The 12,319-nt window shown below is 38.5% G+C and overlaps 1 protein-coding gene across 9 annotated transcripts in view; it reads right to left on the bottom strand.

Moving 5' to 3' along the window:
• Positions 1–11,657, bottom strand: part of LOC116853014 — a 22,023-nt gene extending 10,366 nt beyond the window's left edge. The window contains exons 1-6 of one of the 9 annotated variants that reach the window (XM_032833868.1): positions 10,355–10,401; positions 9,629–9,827; positions 9,284–9,539; positions 9,111–9,116; positions 8,702–8,818; positions 7,868–8,236 (exon numbers count right to left, since the gene is read on the bottom strand). In XM_032833868.1, coding sequence (XP_032689759.1) covers positions 8,217–8,236; positions 8,702–8,818; positions 9,111–9,116; positions 9,284–9,539; positions 9,629–9,827; positions 10,355–10,368 — 612 coding nt within the window. In that variant the 5' untranslated portion in view covers positions 10,369–10,401 and the 3' untranslated portion in view covers positions 7,868–8,216. The other 8 variants (XM_032833867.1, XM_032833865.1, XM_032833863.1 and 5 more) reach the window with 8 other exon arrangements.
• Between the last annotated feature and the right edge of the window lie 662 nt (positions 11,658–12,319).

Raw genomic sequence — 12,319 nt, 5'->3', positions numbered from 1 at the left:
CTGTCGGCATTTGTTTCTTAACGTATTCTTTTCGCTGAAACATACCAGGATAACACTTGAGATAGAAACGACAAAGTCAGTTACAGCTTTCTTTCGTAGAATCAAAAGTGATTGTTCTTGTGTTGCATTATCTGGTAAAGCTATTAAACTTTCAATAAATCAGTTGCACTTTTATCGCTAATAAACTATCGGTTGGCGGGGGCTTATCGGCGGACAAGGAATCATTCGTTCCGGACGGAAAGGAAGTATATATTTTGCTTATATTTTTACTCATTTATTTTGATAATGGCTAAACGGAGGCATACCAAACGTGTAACAGCAGTTTTTGAAAAATGTTGGGAATTAAATTATTTTTTCACTAACATTTCCAGTAAAACAATTTGCTTACTTTGCGGCTTTCAACCTTTCACGGTTAAAAAATATACACTTCAGAGTCATTTCAATCATCGTCATGCATTAAAATATTCAAATTATTCTATTGCAGAAAAATTAAATATTATCGAAGGGTTAAAGTTAGTGTATAAAGAAAGTTCCATACCTTCTACTTCTTGCACTGCTTCTTCTAATGAAGGTGCTTCTTCTAAAAAATCCCTTGAATCCTCTTCTTCTTCTTCTAATCATATTTCTTCTCAAGAATCTATTGAAGCCTCTTATAATATTTCTTTGCTCATAGCACAAAGTTCGAAACCATTTACCGAAGGTACTTTTATAAAAAACTGTATCATCGAAACAGTAAAGGCTTTTGGCAATTCGTTGACTGTTGATGAAGCAATGAGCATTCCCCTCAGTGCAAAAACTATATCTTCAAGAATTTCAGATATCAGTGATTCGATAAGAGATAAATTAAAAATTCTTCTAAAGTCATGCAAATATTTTTCTTTATGTCTTGATGAGAGCACCGATATTCGACACATGAGTCAATTGAGTATTTTTACTCGAATCGTGCAAGACGATTTTTCATGTGTCGAGGAGCTTCTAGATTTCATCCCATTACATACCACTACAACAGGTCTCGATATCTTTTTAGCAGTTGAAAAATCCCTTAAAAATTTTGATTTAGATTTTACTAAATGTTCTTCGATTGCAACTGATGGTGCAAAAGCTATGACAGGTTCGAAGATAGGATTCGTCGGTCAATTAAAGCAGCGAAATATTGATATCCCTATTATACATTGTATAATTCATCAGGAAGCATTATCTGCTAAAGCTATTAAACTTTCAACTGCTATGGAAACTGTTACAAAAATAATAAATGCAATTAAAGGTGGACAGAAGTTCCTTACCCACCGAAAATTTCAACAGTTTCTCCACGAACATAATGCTGTTCACACTGATGTTCCGCTTTATTGCCCAGTACGTTGGCTTAGTGCAGCAAAATGTTTGGAAATATTTTTTGCAATAAGAAAAGAGATCCTCCTTTTCTTGCAAGAAATAAAAAATCCAAATTTCCAAGAATATATATTCTTTTTGGAAGATACCAAATTTCTTAATGAAGTTGCCTTCATTACTGACTTGACAAATCAACTTAGATTTCTCAATTTAAAGCTGCAACGGAAAAATCAAAATATTTCTCAATTAGTCAGTCACGTAGATTCTTTCCGAAGGAAATTACAGTTACTAAAATTTCACATAGATAATGGTGTTTTTCACTTCTTTCCTTCTTGCCAGATTCTTCTCGAAGAACAAGGCAATAACTATAATTTTCAGGAACATGTCCATTTCGTGGATTCTCTTATTAACGAATTCGATACACGCTTCACGTGTTTTGAAAAACTTAGAAATGAATTGATTCTTTTCGAGAATCCTTTAACAACGCTAATCGAAGAACAGCATTTAGATTTGCAAGATGAATTATGCAATTTGCAGAATGATATTTCATTGAAAACATTTAAAGAAACCGGTGTCAATTTCTTCAAAATTTTGAAAGAATTTTCATATCCCAAGCTTCGGGATTTTGGATTGCGCATTCATTCTATGTTTGGATCCACGTATCTATGTGAGACTTCATTTTCTAAAATGAAGTTTATTAAAAATGAGAAACGTTCTTTGTTAAGCGACGATTCTTTATCGTGTCTTATGCGGGTCGCTACTTCGAATATTCAGGTGGATATTCCTTCTCTCGCCTTTAAAAAACGTCGAAAATAAAATTAAAATTAATTGCTCTTCGTACATGTATGCTTCTGCTCATTCTGCTTCTGTCCAGTCTTCTTCATTATTAGTGGATTAGGCCTACTGGGGATACCACTTAAAAAAAAACGCGTCAGCAATAGTACCTCAAGGGTGACGTGGAAAACTATTGAAAACAAATATCATAATTAAAATTAAACTTTTGCAGTATATATTACATCTTTAAAAAAATATTTTCAAGTTTTCTTATTTTTCTCCCGTCTAAGGATCCCATAGCACGATATATATGCACGACGCTCCTGAAGCTCGAGCGACTCGTAGGCTACTCGCGGGGTGTCAAGGTAAGGGGAACAACGGAAGGCGGAGCCGTCCCGAAAAGAGAGGAAAGTTTGCTAAGCTGCCGACCTCTGCTCTGGAATATTGCGTACGACGCGGTGCTCAGAAGCAGAAAATTTGACGAGTGTCACATTGTCGAATACGCAGACGACATTTTGGTTATATTTGGCTGGAACTGTCGAGGATGCCGTAATTAGGACCAACCTTCAGACGGCTGCTGTGGTTCGCAAGATTAAACAGTTGGGTCTCACTGTTGCTGCGGAGAAGACTGAGGCTGTTTTGTTTCATGGTCGCAGAAGACACGAGCATCTGCCCGAGATCAGTTGGACACACTTACATCCGTGTTGGTAGATCAATGAAATATCTTGGGCTCATCCTCGACAGCAGGTGGAAATTTCACGATCATTTTCGTTACGCGGCTGACAAGACAATGAAGGTGGCCAAAACGTTAGGACGGCTCATGCCTAACCTTCGAGGGCCAAGTGAAGGGAAGAGAAGACTCTACGCGACCGTAGTTCTGTCTGTAATGCTCTACGGTGCACCTGTGTGGCACGATGCCATGAGACCAACTACCTCGATTGCTCGTAGGGGCCAGGCGCCAATTCTCAGAGTACAACGGTTTGTAGGTATTAGAGTCATAGCTGCCTATAGATCTGTGTCCTTTGAGGCCGCAACCTTGTTGGCGCGAATACCTCCGCTCTATTTGTATGCTGCTTTCCTCAATAGAACATATGAGCGAATCAGAGATCTTAAGACATTTGGTTTATGGACACCAGAAGAGGAATTGGATGTTAAGGAAGGTGAAAAATTGCTTCTTTTCCGGCAATGGGAAATCCATCTCCGACAGAGGTTTATCCGGTGCGCGTACCTGGGATGCCATTACTTCTAATTTTTGGACGTGGACAGATCGGCAAAAAAGGAGGGGTGTGAATTTTCACATGACCCAACTTCTAACAGGTCACGGTTGTTTTCGCGAGTACTTACATCGTATCGGGAAAGACGTAACCAACGTGTGTGCACACTGCAATATTGGAATAGACAGTGCTCAACACATACTTGAAGTGTGTAGTGCTTGGTCTCAAGAGAGATAATTGTGCTATGGAGCACGATCTTTCACCATTTAAATATCTTTCACCAGACAAAAGACCATTACAGCATAAAATACATATTACGTCTATTATTGGCCTGATGGGTTTAATGTTTTCCTTCATATCACCGGTGTTACCTAGGATCAGCAACTATGCGAACACACTCAGCGAGATAAGATATTCCACGCACAAGCAGAGCAGATCTAATGGACGCGCAAGCGTCATGGTACCATTGCTCGATGCATTGTGAGCATTTGCTTAAGCACATCTTAAGCCACTGTTTCTTATACGGGAGGTAGGCAATCTTAGGCCCCTTATGACTCTCAAAGATGTCAGGTCTATTAGTAAGGAGCAAAGTGTGGGGTAGTACACTATCCCCATCTCTAAGATGATCTGTATCGTAGATCCTACGCCTCAACTCAACCGGGAGACCTTTCAATAAGGTGGTTTTCCCACCACCTGGACCACAATACAATATAGCCGTTGATGTTGGAACGGCAATTGCACCATCTAAGGGCGGACACTCTACACATTCTGCAGGATCACAACGTCCCACAGGGATCGAATCAGTTGACCGAAAATTTATCGTAACTTTTGTCACGACTGCATTGTGGCGCTCCACCACACAATCACTGGGCTTAGCGGACGCAAATTCGGGAGAGTCTAACCTTAACTCCTCAACCTGTTCAGGGAGGGTGGCGTCTTCGCATACTTCAACAGCGAAGATGATGTGCTTTCCGTTCATCATATCGATAATTTTGTTCATCTTTTCATACTGGCCGCTATTCAGCGCACCAATCGCTGCGTCAAACGCCCTCTGGTCAAAGGTGCAAACGTATGCCTCCATAGCACGATTATGATCCGGGTTAGGTTATTTTGTCTCTCCCTTTCTGCAGACTCCTTCCTACGCATGACTTCACTGGCAAACCTCAAACATCAAAGCTTTCATATAGAAATATAGAGGTATAGAGAATAGATATAGAGATAGATATAGAGGTATAGAGGTATGTCGCTTTAGAAGGCATATGTCGCTTTTGACTACTTTCCTCTATTAATTTGTAAATTTTGGTGAAATGTATGAAAACGCGCAAAAATGCGCATGATTTTCCTAAAATATATATAAATGCGCATATAATGATGCCTTATTTTCAGTGATAACTGCTGTTATCGCTTGTTATCACGTTTTGAAAGAGCTTCCGCAGCTGAAAAAGTACAGTATATTCGAAGACAATGGTGTACTATTTGGCTACAGACGTATTGCCGAATGTAATTTTTTTTAATAATTAATGTCTTCAAAGTACGAAAAAAAATTAACAAGCGTTTTATTCTTGAATATATAATAAACTGAACGATTTTCTTTGCAAAGAGAATCAATGATACAAAAACTACATTTTAAAAATTCAAATGGTTGCTATATGGATGGTAACTGTTTAATTATCATAAAACTTTGGAAAAAGTTGTAAGAAGAGCTACATATTATAATAAAATACTCTTCTACTCTACTTTCCAAAATCGATTTTTGGCAACTTTTTCCATGCTTCTGATCCACTGTGTATTGCCGAGATTCGAACCTGAGACCTCTGAGTTCTTGAGTCATTTACTTACCTATTGCGCCACTATCACTTTGACTAAGAGACGCTTTGTATTGTATACATATGGTATATTTATGTACGAAAACAAATGTGTTTCGAACAGCCTTAGGCGGTGAGCGGCTAGTTCAGATGCCGTCGAACGTTCGTCGACTGCTATCGTCAATTGCGCGAGTATAAATGCGTGCTCTCCTATCCAGGAGCCCTGTAAGATGGTTTGGGGAAAGTACGAGAGTGCTCTTGTGCATAAGAGCACGGCGTCGCCCAGTGAAGGACACGCGTGGAATTGCCCGGCGCCTCCGCGCTGGGAAGGATTCCCCCTTTCGGAGGATAATAATCACTCAGAGTATGGAGACACTTATTCGTCTTCCTTGTGAGTGTCAGAGTCAAGTCCGAACAAAATTCAGCTCAGGTTGGCGAGGGAGCAACAGAGGTTGAAGCTGGGATGTTAGATTGGCGAGCTGAACTCGCCTTGAACAGTCGCGCACGCGGCAAATGCTATGTCTCGTAGTGAGAGCCTAAACGCAAACGTAACTCTGAATCGCGTACGCGGCCGAGTCGAAGCCTGACGTTGACGTACACGTAACCGTAAACGTGCGTTGATAATACCGCGTGCGTGACGAATGCTAAGTTTCGTCGAGACGAGAAGCAAATATTCCTCGCGGATGGAGTCGCGGATGCGACGACGTAGGAGTCTTGAGTAGACTTAGGCCAGCGATCGTGTGTCGCGAGAACGCTGTGCCCCTGGCAGGGAAGTAATAGCGAGCGTGTCTCGCGTGAGAGTTGCGGCCCTGGCAGCGTAGCAATAGCGAGCATGCCTCGCGTGAAAGCTGCGGCCCTGGCAGCGAAGCAATAGCGAGCTTGGCTCGCGTGAGAGATGAAATGATGACTCGCGCGGAGTCGTGAGCCCGACCGTACTAAGTTCTGTCGGCGCTGATACTCGGTATGCAATACGGGAGATGTCGCGAAGAGAGACGTCCACCGCGGTGGAGGCGTCAAGGTAATCCGAAGTGGTCGCGCGAAGCCTTCTCTCAATTCTCGATCGTATTGAGAAGGTGGAGATCCGTGGAATTACCATACACTTCGTAACACAGATGCCAACGTGTCCTCGGACACTCTAGAGGCAATAGCCCAACGTGCAAACGCAATCTAAAAGGCTGTCGAATCCCAAAAGACCTAAATACCAATGCCAACGTGTCTACGACAAATAATGATAAAAAAGGCAGATAAGATCAATGCATAGATGCAAAAGTATACCTCTGGTGAGGCAAATGCCCAACGTGCTTGCGCACTCAACAAGGCGATCTGAATCTTGGTAGAGTTCAAAAGAATACCACAACGAGGCAGCGACCTGATGTGCAACCGCAGTCAAAAGGCTGGCAAAAGGCAAAAGGCCTCGAGTTGTCTCGCGCGGCGCCTTATATAGGCGCCCAAGCGAGAATTAACCGCGAGAAGCGGCTCCGGCTGACGCGCTCGCCGCGTCGCGGCGACGGCGCGCACTGGCGGCGGGAGGCCGGCGACCGCGAGTTGAGCGGCGCCTGGGGCTCGGCCGCCCGCCGTACACGCTCCGCACGGACACCCAGCTGCCATCCGGAACAAAATGACTTATTTAAAAGAAGAGAATAGAAATATTTTAAATATAAAATGTATGTTTGAGAAGTATGTAAAAAGTATATTTAAAAAATATTTGTTAAATATACTTGTTTCGAAAGTAAATAAAATACAAATAAATCTTTTTGTAAATTTAAATATAAATTGTTTCCTGATAATAAAAGAAACTTTAATTTGAGACACAAAAAAGATACTTTTAAAATTAGAAAATAATTTATTTAAAGTAATAAAATAATTTATTAGTATTTTATTTATTTTTAAAACAAATATTTATTTAAACACAGTTTTTACATTTAAAAAATATATTTTTCTTCTTATAAAGAAATCGTTTGTTTATTTGTTTCTTATATATAAATATTTTAAATCAAAGATATCATTTTTATCAAGAAATTTATAATTTTTCATTTTACAAATTTATAAGATATTACTTTATATTTATTACATCCCACATAGCGCAGAGAATTAAAAAAGAATTCAGTCGTATGTCACCAATTTTGAGTTCATTTTTAGATGCAAAAAGAATTATTTTCACTGAACTGAATTCTGAAGAATTTTTTTGTATCTGAAAATGAACTTAGAATTGATGACATACGACTGAATTCTTTTTGAATTCTCTGTGCTATCTGGGATGTTTTCTAAAAGCTAACAAATATTTTTTTAAGTTAAGAAATTATATTTAACAAAATATGATATATTTCTTTAATTTAAAGAATCTTTCCCAGTGTGTGTGTGTGTGTGTGTGTGTGTGTGTATGTGTGTGTGTATACAGGATTGGGAACGTTACTTTTTAAAAGTAACGCGTTACCGTTACCGTTACTTGAGGTAAAAAGTAACTCGTTACCGTTACTCGTTACTGATTCTAAAAAGTAACGCGTTATCGTTATTTGAAAAGTAACGATAAAAAATCGTTACTTTCCGTTACTTTTGTAAAAAAAAAAGTTAAAATCGGCTTATAAAACAAATAGTAAGAGAGACAGTACATAAATTATACATATATAAAGACAAAATATAAGATATTTAAGCGGGAAGCACACATTCTTGTATAACGACATAAAACTCATTCTACATTAGTCGCAAATCGTAAGGTCGCAAAGAAATTGACTAATCATAGTCGATTATTCTTCTTGCGATCGAAGAATAATCAATTATAATTGGTCAATTTCCTTGCGATCTTGCGATTGCGAGCCATTTTGAATTTCGACAATCTGAGATCAGATTACTAAGGGTTAAGAGTCGCCGCACACAAATTGACATAACAGTAACGTAAAACGTACCGTAAAAATGGACCAATTACAATCGAGCATTCACAAAAATGGCGACCTTACGATTCGACGATACTTAAAGTGATTGGTCAATTCTTACGGTACGTTACTGTTATATCAATTCGTGTGCGGCGTCCGTTAACCTTTTCCGGCATAGTGTACTGTATTCTGAACACTTTTTTGCCCTTAGTTTTTTATATTTTTTACATAGTTTTTAACACATCTGTACAGTAAAAAGCACATTATCAGTTATGTAGAACATCAGTCATTAAAAATTTTTGAAAACATTCTTATTGTTGAGGAAATGTATTTTATAAATAAACAAACTACAAAAATACGGGAGCGGTGCACTTGGACACGGTGCATTTGGACACAGCCAATCACAGCACCGTGTGATTACAGACATTTGTAGGGTCCCTTGGAACAGCGACTTGTGATTGGACTGTGTCCAATTGCCCCATGTCCAACTGATATACACCCATATTTTGTATATGTCATAGATAAATATTAACACATAATAACATTTAAACATATAATGTATGTAATATATATCGGAAGAGATTAAATTGGACACATGTACAATTGGACACATCCACCCACAACGTCGTGTGCATAGAGACATTGCCACGATTTCTTTAAACAACGATATATGATTGGATGTGTCCAATTATACGCCACTCATATATACCTTGTGAATGAGCAATTGTTTTATCGTCCTCATCACTGATCAAATATTCTTCGCAAATGCTTGTTTTTACTTCATTTTCATTTTTACTAGTAGATATTATATTGCACTCATGTTTATCTGAAATGATAAAAGTTAATCAAATAAAACAGGTTGATATAAGAAAAAACTAAATAGATTTATATTACCAAAAGCTCAGAGGTTACAGTTAATTTTAAAGAAATCAGTACTTTTGCTATTATATGTGTCATAATTAAAATACAATAGCATTTAAATATATAACTCATGTAATAAATACTTTGTGAAACAATAATTTTTACATCGTTATCATTTGTCAAATTTTCTTTGTTTGCAATATCTAATAGATTTTCTACGTTCTCATTCGTAGATATTATGTCTAACGTAAACTCACGTTTATCTGAAATACATAGATAAAGTTAATAACATAAAAGTAAAATATGATATCAGAAAAGATTCAATAAAGATATAAATCAATAGATATAAATTAAAGATAATCTAAATTAAAGATAATACCAAAATAGATATAATTAAGATTACATAATACATAATTAATTTTAGACTTACCTTCAAGTTCTGTTTCAGTCATGTTTGATAAGAATAACACTGGTGCATTTTCCATTAGATGTGGTGCAATATTGAGGATGTCAGGATCAATTTCCATTAGATGTGATGCAATATTGAGGATGTCAGGATCAATACTTGCTTCTACTTCCTGTGGTCCTCCACCAGTTGCTAGACATGATTGCTTTTCTTTGGTTAAGGCATCTCTTTGAGATTGCTTCAGATTAGCCCACAATTTTTTTAATTGTTGCACAGTTCTCTATAAATACCAAAATTTCGTACAAGACAATGTATTGAAAAAAGCACATGTATATTCTATAATATTATATTCTAAATTATAGTTCTTACTTCTTGACAGATCAATGCTGATTGGTTATATGTTTCACATATTTCATTCTGTGCGATATCTTTGTCTTTTAATGTTATAGCATCACTTTTCTTTATTTCTACTACATGTTTATATTTTTCAAGTATTTGTAAAAATATTTTTCTCTCTATCAATGTGTAATGTTTGTTTATCAAAGTAGATTTCTCTTTGCATGACATTCTGTAAATAATACAATATGTAATTATAAAAATGATTGAGTGACATTTAAATAAATCATTCACACATACTTTATATTTACTAGAAACAATATAGGCGCGCGCTATTTAGCTACTAAGAAACAATAAAAAATATAAAATAAAAATAAAATTAAATTAAAATATATTTTTATTAATTAATAATTATATTAATATTCAATGAACAAGTAAAATTTTGATATAACGTATAAAAGAAATCAACGTATAAAAGAAATCAGATATAATTTTAATGATAATTTAACTTTGTCACTCGCGAGTCCGTCGCTAATAGCCGCAATCGATGCGATTTTTACAAGGACCAATGACAATCGTGAATATAATAAATAACACGGCAAGAACCAATGCTGACAGCTGTGAACGATGCGATTCCTCTCTCTGTGATATAGGTTCAGGCAAAATGTTTGCAGAACACATAAATGTATCAATATAAACAAAAGATATAATCTATCAAGCCGTTACTAACTGTGAAAATATAACTTTCTGGACATTTACTTGTAACGATGCATATCGTTACGTAATAGAAACGCAGAACAACGCGAATCAGGAGCGCAAGAGGACAGCGCGTCCTCTAATATTGTAAACAGCGCGACCGCCGAACAACCGCGGTAAATAGCGAATCAAGCGAGATTCGAGGGATATAAAACGCCGCGTAATCGTAATCGGAAGATTCGATCGTCCGCTCTCGAAAGAGAATCAGACCCGATCTACCGCTCTCGAAGGAGAATCCGATTCCGATCATCCACTCTAAGAGAGACCAAGTCTACTCCGCTCCTGGCAGATTACTACTCGTCGATTGGCGACTGTAATCACTCCGCCGTCGTTACACGGATACGTGTCATCGACATTCGACTCTACTCCGCTCCTGGCAGATTACTGCTCGTCGATTGGCGACTGTAATCACTCCGCCATCGTTACACGGATACGTGTCAGCGACACTCGCTTCTACTCCGCTCCTGGCAAATTACTATTCGTCGATTGGCGACTGTAATCACTCCGCCGTCGTTACACGGATACGTGTCATCGACATTCGACTTTACTCCGCTCCTGGCAAATTACTGTTCGTCGCTGGGCGACTGTAATTACTCCGCCGTCGGCTCACGGATTCGTGAGGCCGACACTGATAAGGTCCGCGGTACCGCTGGCCGCATTCAAAATCGTGTCCGAATGAGTCGAGCTCGTTGAGTCATAAAGGAAACTCCGAGAGCTAAGGTCCCGTGTACGAGGACCGACGGCCGCACCGCATACACCGAATCGACTCAAATTTCCGCGATAGGAAATCGAAGGGAGCGCCGCTAAGGCAATATCCCGCGTGCAGCTACGCTGCAATCTCAACGACCGCGACATTATATGAATCCAAAACGCCACTTAAATAGCTGGAAGAAGTGTCAACCGCGCTTAAGAGACAAGACGCCGAAAGAAACGTCAACAGAATAAACTCGCGAATACGCGACACTGACGTCGTCCGCGTCTCGCGCACCGCGCGTCACACCTCGCAAACCGGCGTCTAAACAAGCCTCTGTCAGGTAACACAAACAACCAAAACCAACGGCGTCGACACATATTGTTCGATCTATATATTGTCATTATCGTCAGCTTAATATTTAAATATATTATTCATTATTATTTTTAAAAACACTGTTCTTTTCAATTATTCCGCTTATCACGAACCCGATCCGACGAGCGATTCAAACCCGCAACGAATCGCGGTTACATACTCACCTCGTGATGCAATCTTCGACCAAACTTTGTCACTCGCGAGTCCGCCGCTGATAGTCGATAGATCGATAGATCGATGTAATTCTTACAAAGACCGATGACAGTCGTGAATATAATAAATAATATAGCAAGAACCAATGCTGACAGCCGTGAAAAATTATGTAAAATACACAACCTGATCCGTCACACGCATCTGACAGTTGTAAACGGATCAAATCTAGCCGCATATTTCGATCGAACCAATCGAGACAGTCGGGACGGCCAATCAGTGTCGCGGAAAAGAGGCTTCAAGTTTCGATACAGGCTGCGTTCCGAAACTCACTGTCAGTACTTGCAGTACTGCAAAGTCGTTCCGAAATACGTCGCAGTAAGCTTTCAATGTACTTTCGTTAACACGTGACGTCATATATTTTGACGTAATTTCCTGCTTTCGTTACTGCGGCTGGCGAGGTAAGGCACTGGCAGTGAAAAGATGGCGGCGCCCTGTGATGAGACGTTAAGCCTCATATGTTCAGAAAGTAATAAAATATATAATGTAACAGTTAGTCGTGAAGATGCTGAAAAAGCACGTACAGGTATAAGTTTGTAATAATCAATAATTATTTTACTTTTATAATTATTTTATTTTTATTTTATTTTGTTTATTTAATTTAGGATTTAATAATTTAAATAAGAATTGAAAAGTACTTCGTTTAAGTCTGAAACAATAAATTCCATTTTCTTGATATTACTTTTTTTTTT

Source organism: Odontomachus brunneus, unplaced genomic scaffold (assembly GCF_010583005.1).
Source record: "Odontomachus brunneus isolate Ranch 3 - 2012 unplaced genomic scaffold, Obru_v1 Obru_scaffold_267, whole genome shotgun sequence".
NCBI lineage: Eukaryota > Metazoa > Arthropoda > Insecta > Hymenoptera > Formicidae > Odontomachus > Odontomachus brunneus.
The sequence above is the reverse complement of the archived record's forward strand: the minus strand, read 5'-3'. Positions and strand labels throughout refer to the sequence as shown.